Source organism: Poecilia formosa, unplaced genomic scaffold (genome assembly GCF_000485575.1).
Source record: "Poecilia formosa unplaced genomic scaffold, Poecilia_formosa-5.1.2 Scaffold36, whole genome shotgun sequence".
Lineage (NCBI taxonomy): Eukaryota > Metazoa > Chordata > Actinopteri > Cyprinodontiformes > Poeciliidae > Poecilia > Poecilia formosa.
Window position 1 is genome coordinate 2,361,152 of NW_006799975.1, and position 21,028 is coordinate 2,382,179.

The following is a 21,028-nucleotide window of genomic DNA, read 5'->3' on the forward strand; positions in this document are numbered from 1 at the left end:
GTGCAGTTCCACCAGGTGTTTGCTAATTGCTGATGGCTAGTCAGAAGGAGCTGAGTAGGTTAGTCGAGGGGGAGGGACACTCTGTGAGGCAGGAGCTTGTAAACTGCAGCTCAGAAGAGGGGCTATGTCCACCCAGGTGTTTTGCACAGCTGAATGGTTGCCATGGGAGATAAAAGGATTTCTCAAACATGCATGAAAGAATCTAGGTATGTTCTTGATGAGGTAATAACTTTATAACATTATGTAAAGCTCAACTTTACATTATGTAGAACTAAACTTTACATAATACTGCCCCTTTAATGAACTTAAAGTAGCTTTTATATTATGTTTTAAGCATAAACAAATGCTATAAAGTGGGTAGAGGGGAGTAAAATTAATGACAATTTCAACCTAGACATTTTTTCAACACTATGCAGTCCTGCTTCGTTCATGTTGTTCCTGGCTCTGGGTCTCTGTATCACAGGAGGTTACACAAATTACTTGGTCTCTGTGCGTGCGCATGTGTGTCTCTCAGTAAAAACTATGGATTAGCTGTTACACATTGTCAGGGGGCACGTTAGCGTGGTCGGACGAGGCATCAAAGAGGCAGGAAGTCTCCGAGAGCCGAGCCAGAAAACATCAGCTGTATAAGCAGAAAGGTTTGAACTCTGGAGGTCAAAAACCTCCATTACACGCTGGACTGGTGGAGGGCTTCTAAATGAGTTTGTTACTGTAAGCTAAGAGCAAAACATAAATACTTTTGACATCTCACATAATCAATGTCTATTTTCATATGAACAGCGGATTAGAAGAGTAATGACTACAATCATGGCTTTAACAGGCTGCAGTCAAAAGGTACAAAGAGTTAGCTGGTGTAGTGAGCAGACCCTTACAAAGGGATGAATACATTTATACCCCCAAAACTATTAGAATGGACAATCTACTGACAATGTGGAGTTAAGATGTTGAACTGGTTAAAGATACATTCCTTTTTAAAAAATATATCATTATACTTTGTGGTAATTACAGTGCTTTGCACACCACTTAAACTTTTTTCCAATATGCCACGTTGTAACTAGATTGAAATGCACACTTTATATACTAGGTGACTCAATTTGGAGTTAGATTTAACAAGCATTGACTTCTTCCTATTCCTTTTCAAACTGAATATGAAAGTTAGCATTTTATGTTTGATTACTTCTCCTATATATTCATATTTTAGTTATTTTTTCTTCTGACACTTGTTTTTTTTACATCTTTGAAACAAAGATTCAGTTTCATTTCACCATCAGTATATTTTATTGGGTTATTTTGTGATAGAGCAGCACAAGGTACTGAATGCCTGTGAAGTGGAAGAAAGATTATACATAGTATTCAAGATCACTAACAAAAATAGATCTGAAGAGTGTGGTGTGCATATGTGATTAGTCACCTCGGGTCAATGCTTAATGGAGCCACGCTCTGTTGAGATTACAGCTACATGTCACTTTGGGTTAAGTGTGTACAAACTCTGCAGATCTAGAGACTGACATTTGTGCCTCTTGTTCTTTACATAACATCTAACGCTCAGTCAGGCTGATGGATAGTATCTGTGCCCATTGAGTTTCTGGCCTCTCCACAGATTTTCATTATGAAATGATTTTAAAACTTTGACTAAGCCATTTAAATAAATTAACATACACAGATCTAAATGATTGCATCTCTGACTGTATGTGTGATTGTTGAAGATCTCTGCAGCTCCTCCAGTTACTATGGACCTCCTGACTGCCTCTCTGAATAATGTCAGTGTAAATGGACAGGCATTTACACTGAATAACAAGAATAATATTCTTGTTATTCTTTTCCCCTTGTGTTGAAAACTCTCCATGTATTTTTGACCTCTCTATGTGTCTCAAAGATGCCTGCCTAGAGATTCTCATGCTTGAGACTTCCTTTACATTTATACAGTACTGTGAAACTTGGCAGCAAAGACAATTTGAACACTAAGATTTCTCATAAAAAATGAATATATACTGTGCAGAGGATACGCTCACCTCCGTCTGTCCACCATCCAGAGAGAGATTTTTGCTGAAGATGATGGCAGGAGCAGCAGTGACCCGGACAGAGAAGTCCGTCAAGATTGGCGTCAGGATCGCTCTCCGCTCCTGCTGGCGCCTGATGCTGTACAAACAAGAGAAGATACTTCAGCTCGAAAATTACAGTTATTTTTTCCATAAAAACTGAGAGTTTTATATCATTTAACAGACAGATTGACCATAAGATTGCAGTTATTCAGTGATGGGGGACCCATTATGTTTGCTTTTAAACAACTTAGGATATGTCAGTGAGCTATGCAAAACATGTTCTTGACATTTTGTCCACAAAATCATTCTCAGGTAACGAGAGTTCAGTTCTGCCTTTTTGAGCTTCTTTCAGGATGAACTGTTGTAGGGCTCTGTCACTTTTATGCAAATAAGCTGTTGCTGGCCACGCCTCCCCAAGGGTTTCTAAACAGTATGTCAATAACAAGACACTACAGTGCATACAGGGTAATGCCAGCTGATCATTGGGTTGGTAGGTGAAGGGCAGTGCCCACTAATTGTGACTTAATCGCAAGGTTTTTGAAACAGCTCTTTTTCCAGACACCAAAACACATGAAATTATTGCCAAAAAATAGTTGGATGGATTTTTTTTTTTTTTTTTTTAGAGCTCGGACTGTTTCTAGAAGCAGTCGGGACACAAATGGAAGTGAAAACGTGTAAAAAATGAATTTTGTATAATAGGTCCCTCTTTCACTGCTTTGTTATGCTTAGCAATGATCAAAATGTTCAAAGAATTGCCATTTGGCAAAGTGTGAAAAGTAAACAAACACACAAGCAGAAAATGTTTGCAATTGAGGTGGAGCGTGGGGTATGTCACATACGGCAGCTATTTTTTCAGAATTCAATCCGACCCTGGGGCCTTTGCTGCACGTCATTCCTAGCCCCTTGTCTCTCTGCCCATTTCCTGTCCTAAATATTGCAAATACAGGCCACTACAGCAATAAAAACCTTATAAAAGAAAAAACATTGACAATTGATTTATGGTTGCATCCTTGGCTGAAGGGCAACATGGCATACCAGTATTTCAAGCATTTTGAGGCTTTTAATAAACTATAAAAAAAATTTAAAAAATCACTTAAACATGGATATATTTTTTAACAAGCTTGTTTTCCAACTGTTCCATAACAAATTTCCACATTCCTGGTCAAAGATCTTATTGGTAAAGCTTCAATAAAATGAAAGATTGGGGTGTCATTTGACGGTTCTCGGTCGGGAACAAACCCCGTATTGTTTGCACAAGATCAAACTGAGAACGTCTCATATCAACTCTCTCCATTTCACTAATGTTCATTCCCACAATCAGGTCATATTTGTGGGAACATTTGTTAGCAGTAAAACAAACATACAAGAGAGCTTTATAAGGTGGTGTTAATTGCCACATCTGGCGCTATTAAAACAATCAAGTGGTGCAGCTTCCAATATTTATAGTTGGCCGGGATTACAAGAGGCCCAAAGTCTAGGTGGCCCAGACTACAGTACTTAACCGGAACCAATATCACATTCACTTCTGCTATACAAATGTGCATTACCAGTGCCCTTAAGGGATTATTTTCTGACACATTTCTTTGTGTACAGAATTTAAGAGGGGCCTAATTCAGAGGTGAAATGATCTGTGAGGCCAATTGGTGATGGCTAATCTCTCCTCAGACGGGGGATTGAAACAATGAGAGTCTCGTTGCAGAGGACAGGTGCTATCATTCAGCAGCAAGGCTTAGAGGCGCACGGTTCAATTTACCAGTATTATGACAACTCAAACGGACTTGAGAACACAACGTCTCTCTCGCTCTCTCCCTGTTGGCAAAATTGTTTTGTGCAAATGCCCTCCAAAACATTCATGCACGCACATGAAAAACTTTTCAAATTCAATGGCACACGGACCAATCAGTAAGCTGAAACACAAATGGCAGCAGGAAGTAAAGAGAGGTCTGGCCAAGTGTCTCGCAGCACTATGACAGAGGGTTGTTTCCTAGTGGGCAACTGCAAACTGTGACGAGGACAGATCCTGTCAGCCGATCCGTGGTACTGGAATTTCCTCACAAAACCTCAGGAAGCTAACAGGGGCCGCTACAGATCCACAACTACTGAAACTGGAACCCTGAAGGCAACATAGTGAACATGCCATGAGTTGAAATCTAGAGAGGGCAGAGAATACTGATGCAGGGATGGAGGGAAAGGTGTGAACTCTGGAGGCGGCGTGTGTCAAAGCTTGTTAAAAGTGAGGCGGTGCGTTTCTGCCGGTGATTGTGGCGGACAAGTAAAGCTGTGAACTTGACTCCTCTGTTCCCCTTTCCTCAACCTGCTGGAGCATTCTCCATCACATGTTCGGTTATGACTCGGTGGTGGCTGACATGCAGAGCAGCAGGCTGAATAAAGCCTCTGACTGTGTTTGCTGCCAACGAGAAGGGAGCAGGGAAAGAGAAGGTCATTTTGTTTCTTAACGGTGGGACTCAATGGACATTTTTAATCGAGTTAATTGCAGGGTCTGTAATGAATTAATTGCATTTTAATCTAAAACCATGTTGACAAACTTAGCAACATTCGCAATTCAAAAAGCGCCTTTGCTGCTAAATTATTTAATGAATAGACATACGAGCTCAAAAACAAAGATTTATTGTTTTTAATCTGTTATTTTGGTCTTTAGTGGAAAGTGATGTTATAGCCATTCAGCTTTCATTTTAGGAACTCCTGATCATTCATCGAAACTTCTTTAGAAATGTGGACTGTGGATGCTAACGTTAGCATTGAGGAGCATTTGTGCTGAAGCTACATGTTTAGCAGTCAGATGCTACTTTAGGTTTTTGAATAGCTTTGCTAATAGGCTAACATTTTTAGCACAATCTGAACACACCAACAGTCTTTTCCAGCGTCCCATCAGATTGTTTTTTGAAGTAAAAATGAATCATCAATGAAGAGAAGAGAAAAGGCTTTGTCGATGTACAACACAGACACTGTTGTACATCCAAATTATTTAGTGTAGTAGAAACACAATACTAAAGTCCTAGCTTGGAATTTTTGTATTTCAAAATGAAAATGAAATTAATCAGGTTATATTTTTTTCGCATTAAAAGTAATTATTCAAAATGAGCATGTTAAAAGTCGTGAATCAGGACACAATTATTAAGAAAGAAGAGGAGCAGACATGCAGCAAGGGGTAGGCATCAAACGATGGATGACAGAGCAGACCTTTCCAACGTCTAACAAATAACCAGAGATGACTTATTATGTATAGTTTACTTAAAACAGTTGAGTTGCAGTCAGTTGCATTATGTGTAATATTATACATGACAATTTGGGATTCAAAAGCTGATACTTGATCACAATACACATGCAGAACAGAAAGCTCACAGCAGTCAGGTCCAAGAACAGCAAGGAGCAGATAGCTACAGCTACTCACCGCCAGGCTGAACTGGTTTCATATAAATAAACTGCATTAAATATTGAATCTAGACCAAATGTACTTCAGCACACAAGTAAATTAATATCTCTCTGTACTTCTCATGCTGTACATTTTAAACTGAAGTGAGTCTAAAACAATTACTAAAAAAATTGGAACATTTTCTTAACTGAAAAATGTACTTACTTACTCTGAACTGACTTTTAAGTGCTTTGTGGGCATCGTTTGCATTTATGAGAACATATACAGTAGCATGAGTCCATTCTGGAAGAAGAGTCTTTTTTTTTTTTTTTAAAAAAAAAGGACCCCAGTAAATAAATCTCAACTGGCTGCCACATAAAACTCTTACTACATCCCTGAGAGCCCAGGGCCCATACATCAGTATCAGCTGCAACACCAACAGTCTGCTTTTTTTCAGGCAGGACTCCAAAGGCCATCACTCTGCGAAAGTGTGTGTGTGTGTGTGTGCGTGTGTGTGTGTGTGTGTGTGTGTGTGTATGTGTGTGTATGTGAGAGAGAGAAAGAGAGAGTGTGTGCTAAAAACAAAGAAAATACTGATGTCCCTAATGAGTATGTATGATGGTTAGTTTGAACCTGCACCCGAGAGATTGAGGCGGTCTGGGTGAGGATGGTGTGTGAATCTCAGCATGCATCACTTAAAGGCCTGATGACCTGGGAGCCCGGTCTCAATCAGGCCTCTGTTGATCTTGCAATGCATTCTTCCATGAGGGTTATTTTTAGTTGACAGGGAACAAATCTGCGTTTTTTTGCCTGCAAATCTGTGAGTTTTGGGCCAGTTCCCTTCCATACATGAGTGGAAAAAAGGATGTGGTGCCAAACGGGCTGTAACATTTCTGCTTGTTTTAGCTCCTGATCCTATAAAAGCAGAAAAATAGTCACGGTTTGTATTTATGAGTGAAAATGTAAAGGCTCCTTAATATGGAAATAATTTAATGAACAATAAACTGACTGACATACTGTCACATTGCACAAAGTTATAATGGGAACATTAGGAAAATTAGTACCACCCCTGACTGTATGCATGAGATTTTATTATTTCTGTTTAATAATAAAAAAAAAAAAACATAGTTTTCCATTATTTAGGGATCTTTACTTAGTCACAGAGTAAGTTGCTGATATTTTATAGATTTTTAAAGATACATGTTTGTCACATATTGCATAAACTACAAGAATAGGCATTTTTGTAGGGCTGCAAACAATTATTTTAGTAATTAATTATCCTATTGATTATTATGAGTAATTAGAAAATAAAACTGCACTTAGGTTTATTTTATACAATATTATAAATAAATGAGATAATGTAAATAAATGAATAATTCAGTATTTTCTTTTGAATGAAAAAAAATAAACATTTTATCGCCTGAATTACGTCATAGTATTTGTTTAGAGTACGATTGATAATTTGTAGTAAATAATGCATCTGCAGATAAAAAAACAGATGTACATATAAACATGTAAAAAGTTCAGCTCTTTCTGCTTGACTTTGCATCAATAAAGTGAAGGGCTAAATGTAATAGGATTTTTTATTTTTTATTATTTTATTTTTACAGAATTTGAACTAGGTGAAGCTAAAACTGCCACTTGCGGAGTTTTGGGTAGAACATACTAATAGAAAATGGTTTTTCGCAAACTGCATGTTACAGAGTCTGAATACTCCAGTTAACGATTATTAACATACTAAATTTAGGTACTCTCTTTATCAGAAAGAGAAGAAAGGTTACCAAGTGTAAATGATACATCCATAAATCATTAAGTAGCCTTATGTAGCATTAGTTGTAACTGTTCCTGCAAACCTGCTCGCCATGTTCCACTCCAGGGCTGGGTTCTGAGAGCTCCTCTCACTTTCTGCCGACGCCCCTCCTTTAGCTCCCTCCTTCTCCGGCTTGAGCTGCTCCCACAGAGCGGTACCAATGTTGATAGACTGGAGATCAATCTGATACTGTCGGTCCTCCACCTCTGAACCTGGGTCACGCAGAATGCCCAGGTTCAGTGCACGTCTGCAGGGAAAACAAGAGAGAAGGTACCAACCCACTTTAATGCTAAGTTGAGTTTTGGAACTACAGTGTGGTAGCATAGAAGAGTAAAAGACAACAACAAAAAATAAAAACTTTTTTTTCTTTATGTTGGATGTGAGTGTACTGTGAATCATAGTCAGTAGGCAAGAGTCTCAATCAACAGATTGGAAATTCACAGTTAAGGCGAGAGATCATGTTGACAGCACAGCTGGTCACGCAATCCCCAAATCAAATAAAAACATATTCACATGTTACAACGGTCCAGTCAAATCAAACTGAGACAAGATCTGAAAATGAATACTTAGCGACTTTCCCCATCCAATTAAACAGAATTATAGTTCAGAGCATTTAAGCTGTTTTGCAAAAAACTGGCAAAAATTTTAGCTGTAACGACAAGTGGCCCCACAAAACGACCTCAAGCTTTCAATTAAATGAAGGGAACACTTTTTATGTGTCAATTCGTACAAAATTTTAATAGCCATGTAACATTTTCCTTCCGCTTCATAAAAAAGGCCTACCTGCGCAGATCTATTACATTAAACCCCAATAAAAACACAATTAAAGAATGTGGTTTTATTATGACAAAATGTAAAAACAAGTACAAAATGTGTTCTCCTCATAGGCTCTGCAAATCCAGTCTTCTACCAGTCTCACTATGGATGACTTAAAAAAACAAAGCTTCTAAAAAGAAATGAACTAAACTTAGAAAAATGACCTCCACATACCTCAGGTGAAATCATTAGATTTATCCAAACTTCTGCTTTATGCCACCTTATCATCACTGGCAGCACACGCTGCTTAGAGCCTGCTCAGCAGCCCTGAAAAAGCTGCTCTTATCCTTTCTATTCCCGTCTACAAAAAAACACAACTTTTACAGTATACACAAACTGTAACACGGCAGAGGAGATGTAGAGATGCATCGGCACTGGGCAGCAGTGTCTGCAGTGGAACGGCTGCAGTCGAGGGAGCGAGCACTGACCCGTCCATGCCAAGAAAAAATGATGTCATCTATTTTGCCTTCGAGAGACAAGATTCAGACGAAAATTCACGGGGCAAAAAAGGAATAATCAGAATTCGACATCTGCATATGACATCAGAGCTTTCAGTTCATTATGAAATGTTTATTTGTGCCGGTGAATTCAAATGAGAGCTTAAATGGCATAAATGAAGGCTTAAAATGGCTACAGATGTAGCGGCAGCATGAGCAGGGTTATTTGTTTCGGCAACGTCAATGGCAATTTTCAGATAGCATTTCGCTCTCCTTGCCACATTGGGAAGGCCTCTACCAGAGCATGATGTTATGACAATGAGCACCAGCAACAAAAACAATGGCAATGGGAGATTAGAGGTGCATAACTGGGCTTAGTTGGATTTGTTGACATACAAACAAGTGAAACAGATCCTTAATCAACATTTGGAACCACATTTATCAACAAAGCATAATAGAAATCAAACTAAGAGTTGGGTAGGATTTGGGTGGGATGTGTCAGTCGAGATTCATTAGGGTTTTTGTAACAGTACCTCCACCACCCTGCGCAACCCCACACTGTCTTTTTCACTTTAAACAAACCACGGTTACCTCATGTGCTTTCCAAATTATCTCTTAACTGTGGCTTATTTAGGGGGACTCTCTTTCTCACAATCAGCCTAACATGTGAATCTGCAGCCAAGTCTCCGCATTGCCGAACAGCGGGGTCATCTCCAATGACATAAATAAATATGATAAACATTTGTCTTGGTCATACAGCCAGTGGAAAACGGTGTGATTTAATATCAAAAGACATATTTCAGCAAATCGCAGGAAACTAAAGAGCTTCATTTCTGACAAATGAGGAGAGGAGGAATTTTGGAAGTTCCCCTTGGGGTGAAATAATAATTGAAGCCAGATTTTCTCGTTGTACATGTGGGGGGAGAACACTGGCGGTTTGACATATTTGATTGGTCATGTGAAGACCACACTGCTTGGCCAAGAGGAATCAGAAAGGGTAAAAAAAAACTAAAAAAAAAAAACTTTCAAACTTACAAACATACACAGTAAAGCAGGTGGAGAAAACACTTAACTGGATCTCATATGCATCTAAAATCTGCTAAGAAATACTACATTAATGGAAATAATGCATTTGTAAATGGAGGAAACCAGAGGGTGGATAGGGACACAGAGTCAGAGGGGGAAAGGGGAATTAATGTGGCCCTTGTTCTGTTCAAGAGCCAAACTTACTTTAATTACAAAAACAGAAACATTACTTTTTTTATGACAATATTCTGCCGTTTGTAAAAAATAAAAAATAAAAATGGATCAAAAGCTTCAAAGAAAAGTTCTGTCTCAGTACTAGTACTCATGGCTATTATTCTAAAAAACATTTATTCATCTTCTGACACAATCTAAACCTAACTTATAACTGGAAAGTCACTGGGCTGATTCTGCATCAGAGCTGAAATATGATGGCTCACATCAAACTTTAATATGGAACCAAATGAAACCATCCAGCCTATTCAAGCTGATTTTAGTAAAGACATGGCCATGCTGTTCGTTTGCAACGCTTTAGAAAGACCACTGCTTCATCACTCCAAAAGAAATACTTTTATTCAAATAAACAAGCTTGTAGCACTCGGGTTAATAAAGACATTAATTCATGTAAATACATAGACTCGTAACAACAAAACATATAGCCCGGCTGCCTGTTCTGGCACTATGAATTTTCCTACTCAGAACCACTTTCAACTGACAACCAGAACTTTGGATGGTAGGAAGTAGTAGTTGTAATAAAACAAAATCTAACTAAATGAACATACATAAATAAAAAACTCAAAACAACTGGAGCCAAATGGCTAAATAAGAAAAGAGGTTTGTTGAAAAGGAGAGAAAGTGGAAACTGGGAGAACTTGATTACTATGCAGAACATCTGAAGGCTAACTGCGTTCAAGGTTGTAAAACAAACCACAGTGGGATCTGGTTAAGGCTCAGGGTCCAATGCTATATGTGTGGGAGCGGCGGGTTGTGCTAAAGGCCTCATGCACAGGAGTCTGTGGAGCAGGCTGCAGCATGGCCCGTAGCTTTATACGGTCTCCCAACCTCCATCAACGTTTTACCCAATCCATATGCTTCGACCCCAAGCCTGTGGGGCAGGAAGCAACAGGGCAATGCCAAGTGCTTCTGGCTTCTGGATCTCGTCACTCTGAAATGTGCAACCTTAACCCACAACCCAGGTCTGTTCTTCACTCCATTTCCCCAACAATCACATACAATAAATGACTGCCTACCTAGTCTGCAGATTAAATATCTGTGTGTGTGTGTGCGTGTGTACTTGTATATAGTATATACAGAGAACCACATTCACAATATTTACCAACAAAGGGAGGTCATTTGTGGAAAGTGGGGACCTTCTCCTGGTCCTTACTACTTTGGAGGCCTACTGTGCTCTACTAGTTGTTTTTAGAGGTAGGGTATGAATTAAGTTTTAGACAGGGTTAGGGCTAGGAATAGACTAGTAGTGGTAAGGGTTTAGGCATAAATGCAGTAACTGAAATGAATGGAAGTCAATCCAAAGTCTTCAGATTGTATAGAAGTACAAATATGTGTGCATGTGTGTGTGTATTTGCTTAGCAACTATTTAGGACAATTTGTGGCATATTTACTAACCTTCTGAAGACCGATAGGCCTTATGGGGACAAAAGCATGGCCCTAATACAGTGGACCAGGGGTTAGGTTTAGAGGTACGATGTGAACTAGGTTTTAGTTAATGTTAGGATTCTGAATATACTAGTAATGTTTAGGGTTGGGGAAAATGTCTGGGTTAGGCGTACATGGAGTTACTCAAATAACTCCATGTATTTGAGTATGGACCATATGGGTCCATATGGTCCATATGGTTCATATGCACCATATGGGCCCACCTAATATGGGTGGACCCACAAACATGTTTGTGTGTGTGGCCTTGTATTTGTTATGTTGTAAGGACCATTATCCTAACACATACTAAGTTGTGGGGAATCACTGGTCTCCATGAGGAGGGATGCTGTTTATGGGTTAGGTTTAGGACTAACCCATATGCATAGAGTTTAGATTTAGGTATGTTTTGGTAATGGTCAGGGTAAAGTTATGGAAATGATTGGAAGTCAATGGAAAATCCTTTCCATAATGCCATAATGTTTGTATATGTGTGTGTGTTGACTCCCTACCTGTTATTCCTAGTAGAACACACAATTAGGGTATTTCATTGAGACCTCAGGCTTCTTTCTTCCAACTCAAACTAAATCAGGTTTGTATTTGTCAGATATTTCATGAGTGAACTGTGCTTTGGTCGGATCTCCACTACAGACAGACAGGCAGACAGACAGACTCTCTGGCTCTGAATGTTATTAGCTCAACACCTTCAGCACCAACTCACTCCTCCACGCATTTCCGTTGTGGGTAAGTCAAAGCCCCACAGTGGCTTCTCAATCAGCGTGCTCTGACTCCTAGTGGCTTAAAGTGGAGATCCCTGGGGATGTGTGTGTGTGTGCTGAAGGGGAATTCAAGAGCATTATGATTCATGAATCTTGCAATTACTTGGCGAGTTAAGCACACTTTACCTACAGTGGTTCACTCCGTACTGCCAGAAATTCTACAACTTCTAAGTTGGGGATTTATTCTGAGTTGTGGATTTATATCTCCAGTCAAGTTCAATTGCTGTTAATTTGCATCTACCAATTATAGTAATTAAGGCTCTAAATTACAACACTGAACAGCTCTTAGAACGAAGCAGGAAAATGATGTGGTGGAATATGGGGAGTCAGCAGAATATAACGGACTGTCACGGCAGTGCTACTGAAATTATTTTTGATCCCAAGCTTTTCAACAAGGTTCCAAAAGCAAAAAAAAAAAAAAAAACTACAATAGTTCATTCCAGGATAGTCCAAGGTACTCCGGGTGTGTTTGGAGAAGTACATTGTTGTTGATTTTTATTTTCTTTTTTTCTTTTTAAATCAAACAATAAACGGAAACTGGTGCTTTTGATGTGCTGACAAATTCCCATGACAAAAACTCAAACATCCATTCATTTTTATCCTGGCAGCATTTACTCCCCTCCACTGCTGTTCCTAACAGAAGCCTGTTATTCATTAGGCTGATTGCACTTTAAAGACACTCATGCTTGACCAATTATATCATATTTACACAAGATCTTAAGAGTAAACTATTACTTCTATATACAAAGCAAGCAAAGCGAGGATTAGCCTGAGTTTATACCACCCTCAAGACACCAGTATGTGATAGTGATGAGTTAAAAGAAAATGACTACAGAAGACAGGCTGCTGTTTACATTGACCTGGTGTACTGCGAAACGCAGAGTGTGCACTTTGATTTCAACATATCTTAATTACAGGAGTCATTTATCTCCTCAGTTTACATGTCAGTGAAGTTGTACGGCTCTAAACAGGGCTTGAGATGGAAAGAAACAAACTAGTGCACCACATGATATCCTGATCAAAATGTCAAATATATGAACTCAACAGAAGGTGGCTGAAAACGGAATAGGCTCCTAACATTGGGGGACGGGAGGAGAGGGTCCACCTTTCCCCTCATATCCATACTTTGATGGAGGGGTTCCCAAAGTGGGGGTTATGAGACGCAAAGTCAGGGGACTCGGAATGATTTTCAGAATTACAGTGATGTCACCCTTGAGGTGCATGTAAATAAATATACATCATAAAATAAATAATTGCATCATTAAATATTTAATTAGATAATGTACAATAGGACTGCACCAATAAATCGGCCCTGATATCTTTAATTCTAGTAGATTGGCGATCGTCCAATATTTACACATGAAGCCGATCTTATCTACCTCAGGAAAGGTCTGTCTTTATTTGCTCAGCTGTGACAGAGGTTTGACTGACAGACCGGCCCACCAGGTCACGTCTAGACATTTGAAAATAACATTAGTCACCCCCTGTAGCCAGCTCAGCAACTTTCTTGCTATATTTAGCACTACAGACAAAAAAAAAATCGGTATTGGCCAAAATTGGAATGGGCAGGTGAGGCTTTTTAAAGATCGGTAATCATCAATCAGCCAGAAAACTGTGATCATCAGTGCACTCCTAATTTACAGTAATACTTTTTAGTATTGTTTCTAAAAGAAATTGATTCAAAAATACATATAATTATATGACTATATTTTTAACTTTTCTTTTCTTATTTAACCTTCTTTTTCTTTCTTTTTTTAACCAGAATTCAAACCCATTGAAATTAAAAACCTCCTCTTCAAGGGAGTCCTTGCCAAAAGGTAGCAACAACACAGAAAAATACACAGTTGAACAAAAATGTCAAACTATTAAAATCAGTAAATGTCAGAATCGGCCTCAAGAACTTTTGGCTTGGATTTAGAAGCACTAAATGAGAAGAATTCAATTAATATAAAAGTTTCTTGTAGTAAGTTCCAAGAAGACAGAGCACAATAAGCAAAAGCCTTCATGTCCAATTTAGTCCGAACAAAAGGGACCGAAAGAAGCAGTAAATTGTGTGACCAAAAAGTGTATAAGTCAACATTTCTCAGTGCAATTGCAGAACAAGTATATGCTGGCAGGAGTCCAAGCAGTGCCTTGTAAATAAAAGTTAACCACAGGGAGTTGCTTTGGGCAGCCAGACCAGGCCATCCTGGTAAATAAATAAATAAGAATAGGAAATCGCTATATATATTTTTTGGGGGTTGCCAGGTGCCAGTTGCTGGCGCTGTTATTTTGGCGGTCAGGATGAAAAGTTTGGGAACCTTTGCTGGATTTGTAAACTCATTGTGGGATTAAGTTTCACAATTGTCTGTGGAGTCACAACAATCTCATGATGGGAGTATTTGTTACCACATTCAACCACAAAGTATTTTAGAAGCTCTGTCTTTATATATGTATATATAAATATATATCCGACATTCCTGGCTACACATCAGTCAGAATGGTGATGCACCTTCAAAACTTCCCTTTCAGCCTGAGAGGATCTGCAGTTTGTCCAACAGCACTGCAAGGGTCATTTATTGAACTGCACAGATGCTGTCCTCATCCCCGCTGCTTCTGTTCTGCTTTCCTTTACACACACACGCACACACACACACACCGAGACACACTTTGCCTGGCCTGGTTAGCCTTAACTGTGCTCCTCTCTGCTTCTGCCTGCATGTAGCTCCAAGCACGGAACATTCCGGGGTAACAGAGACTGTAATTCACTAGCTTTTTAAAAGGCTCTGACTCACTGGATTCCTCCATACAGTAGGTACATCTGCAATGGATCTACTGAACAAAGGCACCTTGGATTCTCATTTAGGAACAACTTCAGTTCTGGCTGCTGCTGAAAATCACTGACAGGTCGCTTGCGCACCACCCCGTCTCAGATCTCCAACATTATATATGCATTTGAAGTTGATGAGTCATTGATGTCTATATAAAGGGTGGACAGAGCTACCATTTTCCCTTAAAACCCACCAATGATTGGGGAATTCCTGTTAACAGCAACTCATTTGATTCACTTTCTTTCCTCCTCTGGAAATTGGAATGAAGTCGGTGGGAGTCTTAGCGGTGCTTTGTTGATGTAGAACTGTGACGGGGATGCCTAGCTGGACCAAGACATGTCACATTGTAATCCAACCACCTGTTTAATTTCACAGATCTTATCTTTAAACAATCATCTAAGAAATGTGATTAACCACAACTCCCTCAGCTGCCTGGAGGTTTTAAAGGCTGTTAATTTTTTTTCTTTTATTTAATTCTTTTTTGCAATAACCTCACCCCCCAAGCATTGACCGTCAACAGATGTGACTGAGACAGTGGGAGGGGAGTCTTCCTTCTCCGTTTTGCTCCGTTGGACTTGTTCCTAATTTGTTTGTGACGTTTCACAAATGTAGAAAATGACAGAAAAAAAATGGGATGAGTTTGGAGGATTATACATTAATATTTATGTTAGACTAGATGAACAAAGTGCCATTAAATCAGCACCAATTTGACAGAATGAAACCAACTGAAGTTGTTGCAATTTAAACAGCAGTATCAGCAAAACTGGCAGGTTTTCTGAAATAATAAGTAAATAAAAAAGCTGTAAAATGAGCAGTGATGAATGAATCCCTCTCCATTTTGACATTTGGGTCAAACAGAAAGGAGATTTACAATCATATATTATTAGGAAAGGAGCAAAAAATAAACCAAAACATCCCTCCGACATCTAAAGCTGAGATGGCTACAGGCTCCGCAGCGCTCCTTGTGATTTACTCCTGCATATAAATTGTTCAATCCTGCTCCTGGAAGGAGAGTGTTTTATAGAGCTGTAAAATTAGGCGCATTTTATGGATCCCACAGCTTCAGCTACTTGTGTGCTTTTTTTTTTTCTTTCTTTCCTCGCTCTTCCACTTGATATTGATTAAGACGTTTAATATCGCCAAGCTGCTGTAAAGCAGTGTACACAAAGACACGGTACAAAGCAATCTGAAGAATGCTCATCTTTATCTCTGAAAGGAAAGCTTTTTTGGAGGAGCTCTTTCAAGTTGATTACATTTTGTTTACAGCAATTATTGAATTCCGACAAATATTTAAAGCAACAAGATTACATATCAAGGCCCGATCCGTTTTGGACGCAGAACAAAAAGTTTCCTAAACAAAGTCAGGGAACTGATGGCCATATTTGATTAGGTTAACGCATGCTCCAGGTTAAGCAGACAGATTGAACAAACATGTAATTAGATAGCTACAACAGTAGGACCTTCTTGTTTCTTTCTTCTTAACTTTAAACAACATTTTGTTCAAAGGCAAGTACCACTGCAGCAAAGTAAAGGCGCGATGAAACAGAATACGACAGCTTGCTGCTGGAAGCTCCCGCATAATGGGAATTAAAAACGTCTGTCAATAGCTCCGCAGAAAGAGAGGCTGGCTTTTATGAGCAGCTCAAAAGCCCCCCCGGTTCAGCCCAGTCCTGCAGGACTGCACACACTTTCTCATGAGATAGTGTCCAAATACTTTGATGTCAGCGCGGAAAAACTGCATAAAATAATTGCAATAATCTGGAGAACACATGGCTGCTGCACCAGCTAATTCTTCCTCCTCTGTGAATGACTACAGAACCAATGTTTATAATTATGAGGCGGATCTCCAATTCATCCAGGCCGCCGAGTGTATTTACACAAGGTGACATTTCTCTGTGAGAATTTCTTTCCACGTTCTCCCCCCCTGACTAAAGAACTAACATTGCAGAGCTAAGCTATGTGCCATCCAGTTCTGCTGGAGATGCTGTTCATTTGGAAAAGGCAGAAAGACCAGAGAAAAAAATAAACTTAAAAAAAATAAAATAAAATAAAAATCAGCAGATTTGCAGGAATCAGTCAAAGCAGGCAAAACAAGCTATGATACGGCTCGTCCATGACATACAGGTAGCACTGCAATAACATGTATGTAAGGTGTTTTGAATTATACAAAAGAACGCTGAGTTCACTTTAGAACCAGGAGACCTACAAGTTTTGAAAGTATAGAACACAAATCAAAATTGGCCTTTTGGTTGTTTTTAGGAGCATGTTTGTAATTTTAGTAGACTCCTCTGACATAAAAACAACCTTTGGAACGGCACCTCTTGATTATGCTGAATGGATGTTCAGCTGCTTAAGGGCAACAGAGAAAAGGATGAAGATATTCTCATCTGCTTTTTTTAATGACGCTCCTAGAACTTTGATAATTAATCAAAGTTCACCTTCTTCTAGAAGAGGAAACAGCTAACTATCTAAGGCAACTGCAGCTATTTTTGAGTCTACACTTTCTAAGATAAGAACATTTGCTGTTTTATTCTATGTTTTACTTGTTAACATCTGCTGAGCTCAGTCAGCAGCATTATTAATTAAATTACTAATTGTTCTCTCTAGTTTTTCTACCTGTACTGGTTCCTAGAGCCAACTCATCAACTTAAGGATAGAGTTAAAATTTTCCTTCTTGATAAAGCCTGAACCGCTCCATCACTCCATCTTGTTGAGTCACAAATCTGTTGGTCATCTGTCTCTTGTAGGTGAAAACACTAAAAAGGCTCCTGCTGTTATTAATTACATAACATTCATCTGACAGAATTAATTCTCCATCTTCTCAAATTCCCAGTTTGTTCACACTTTGAGTAATACTTGCCTGGCTTCCATTATTGGTGATGACAAACGGATAATGTAAACCAGAATATTTCCATAACCCAACTGGGTTCATTGGATGTCAACCAAGAAAAAAAGCTACGATTAACAACTGACCGGGTTGTATGTTTGAAATGTTTAGCTTGACATGCTCACATATCACAAAAACATGCAAGATTTTCATATATGTTGATAAAACACTTCTAACAACATGTTCAATTTAAACTTTTTTCAGAGCAAAAACGCTTGAATTTCCTGGTGACCTCTCTCTTCTAAAGCTCTTTGTTCAAAAGCTTTCTTTTTAAAACGTAATATATGAAACAGAAAAACCCACTTCTTATGTCCTAAACCTAAACATTGCAAACATGTTGAAAAGTGTTGGTCAACAGCTGGTATTGTGATATGCCACATAACCCAAAGAAGACAAAGAAGGCTGTATTTTGGTTTAGCATACCAAAGAGAGAACTTAAAAGGTTTATTATGTATGGATATGCAGAAGGTTTTCTTTCTTCTTCTTTTTTTTTGATTAAACAACTCTGAGTGGATTCTTTTGAAAGTTAGACGTCAGCTAGTCTTTGGCGTCTTGAATTACGTTTGCCTTACTCACCCTATAAAAGCCTTTGTCTTGTTTGATATGTTTAGCTACTTTTGGACGATTGGGAGCAAGGAGCTCCTGTATGCCAGGCTCCTGGAAAACCACAACTCTGCTCTGAAAATACAGTCCTCAAATATCATAATGCAAAAGTTTGTGACCGCTTCGGCTGACATCTATAAAGCTGGAGGCACAGAAAACCATTCATGGGGGAGAAAAGGGCTAGAGAAAAAAAAGGCATCCAATTATTAAAGAAATTACACAGAGGGGGATTCAAAATCAAAACCATAGAAAAAAAAGCAAATCTTCAAGAGTTTGCATGGCAAGTTGGAAACTGGGCTGGAACTTGTTTTTATTAGATGGAAAAAAAAAAAAGATCAGAAAGTCATGAGGCTGACATGACAACCCTCTGTACCACCGCGGAGGAAGGATTATACCCCCCACTGAACTCTGAAAAGCAAATTGGACAGAAAAGCATGTTGTGTATTAAGAAACTGCAGTGAGACACTGAGGAACTGAGTGAGGGATGATTTAGAAAAAGGGAAACAAGCAGGGCTTCTGTTCACCAGAAAATCTGTACAGAATCCAGCCCAGGTGCAAAGAATTAGAGGAGATGGCACATCAAACAGATGTGTGCTCTGTCTTTCCTGTAGCCCGGGTGGCAGGAAACGCTCTACAGCATTGTGTAAGCTGACCAGAGACAGACAGACAAGAGGTAGCAACAGAAAGACCACAACGGGAGAGGAGCAGAGGAGAGCAGACGGAGGAAATGTTCAAAAGCATCCTGCAGAGATGCAGAGAGATGAATGAAGAGAGATGAGCTGAGTGGGAATTGAAGCAATTTGAAAGTAACAGAATGAGAGAAAAGTATAGAAGCTCAATGAGAAGTTCAAAACTATTTGGCCGTCAACACTGGGCACAAAAAAAGCTACATTTTTGGGTTGCAAGCCGTTGCCTGGTAGTGTTTTTTGCCAGTAGAAGAACATCTTAATATGAAAGTAAAATAAAAAATAGATCTCAGATTTTGTGACTTTTTTCCCTTTAAACAGGGATTTATTACATATTTTACACACATGTAGTACAATTTTATAGCACAATAAATTAACTATCTTCAGTTGATATGAAAACGATGTCAAATATCAAGCATAAGACGTTTAACTTTGCAACCTGACAGCTTGAAAATGATCTCTGTCTGTTTAAGAAGCTCCCGCTCTTTCCGACACTCCCTTTTCAGCACATCATCACAGCGATACTCCTTCATGATGCTATTTATATACTGTTACATAGCCTATTAGAATATAAAGTTATAAGACACAAAACTATGTTGTTTGAGAATCACATCGATGTAAGTATGTGGATATTTTGTCACGTTATTTGTCCCTAAATCTCATAAATGCAAAGTTTTCTCAAATCTCTATTTTGGTCAATGCTTCTATAAATATTATTTTTTGTGTGATATTAGAGTTTGTGTGTGGATGTAAGGCCAAAATGTTTAAAAATGTGTTTTCCCAGATATCTGGCTATGAGTGGACTCGGTCCTACTCACAAACAAGTAAAGGCAGATCTGTGTGGCTGACTTCTACTCGCTGTGTTCAGCCTGCATTCAGGCACTATATTCATTTCTATATGTAATATTATATGCAAATCTTCCATCCCCCCTGTGCTCACTGCCGAACATATGCCCATCATCTGGATCTCTCAATAAATCTTCACTCAGCCATCTGCTCACTGAAAAAGAAAGAATCAAACGTGGCTTTTAAACACTGACTATACCATTCTACCACCAGGCTGCATATAATGGATGGGAACCCACCGCCAAGGGGAAAAAAAAAAAAAAAAAAAAATCTTTGAAGCTTTTCAAATGCCTTTCGAGCTGTTAGAAGTGAATGTAAAAAATATTAAGGCGGGCACATTCCCTGGCCTTACATCATTACTGAGGAACTGATGTAGGTTCTGCCATCATTTAGGCATTTTATATGGGGATAGGCATATGGAGGAAAGCATTTTTGGTGGAGTTAATATATTTTCTTTCAGCTACATGTGCATAACTGGAGCTGTTAAATGATAAATGGATAGGCTGGGTGTGCAGACCGGAGTGCTGCTTTGTGTATGTGTTTGTGTGCGTGGGATAAGTTATGGAGAGAAGAAAGGAGACCACCGCAGTTGAGTTGTCTACACTGCGGCTTCGCATTTCCCTCAAACCTGCAGCTGAAGTGATTTGAATGAGATTCTCTCATACACACTGAGCACCCTGCTGTAAACTTTCCTAATCTTGATCCCATCAATAAAAAAACTCTGGGGACCTCAACAAGAAAGAAAGCAAAGGAAATACACTGCGGTGCAAAGATTAATCCAACACATTGGGCCTCCTTCTATATATTTAAAAGTTTTTTTTTCGTGTTAAGGTACACGGTGTAAAAGAATGCAAGACAACACAGAGCAAATAATTTAAAAAAAGAAACGCTTGTGCCAGACTCTTGGTTCTTTTATGCCTGGTTGGGCCCCCTTGGTTTGTAATGTGCCTGTAGTTACACAAGCATTAGGCAATTATGCCACTGGTTTCTCACCCGCTTCCCCGAGCCACAGAAGAGCTTGTGGTTTCACACATGGACATTAGAAAATGTCGCAACATTCCTCTGTTTTTCAAACAACCTCCTTCTTCCCCTCATCCGTATGTTTATGTAGCTAAACATTCATTTCTTTGGTCTTATAGCTGATGTCTGTTTTTTTGGCGAGACACCACTGTCCATACCAACAAAGACAAACAAGATGAGAAGATGCTTTTCTTTCATTTCTGTAATGGTGGTGTGGAAATGACACGAGCCAGGAGTACA

The 21,028-nt window shown here is 39.1% G+C and overlaps 1 protein-coding gene across 4 annotated transcripts in view; it reads right to left on the reverse strand.

Annotated features, from left to right (window-relative positions):
- Positions 1-21,028, reverse strand: part of vps13b (vacuolar protein sorting 13 homolog B) — a 333,331-nt gene that overhangs the window by 145,092 nt on the left and 167,211 nt on the right. Inside the window, exons 32-33 of one of the 4 annotated variants that reach the window (XM_007550475.2) lie at positions 7,269-7,472; positions 2,013-2,139 (exon numbers count right to left, since the gene is read on the reverse strand). The exons of the other annotated variants lie outside the window; for them this stretch is intronic. Coding sequence (XP_007550537.1) covers positions 2,013-2,139; positions 7,269-7,472 — 331 coding nt within the window. The remainder of the gene's footprint in view (positions 1-2,012; positions 2,140-7,268; positions 7,473-21,028) is intronic. 4 annotated transcript variants of the gene reach the window in all.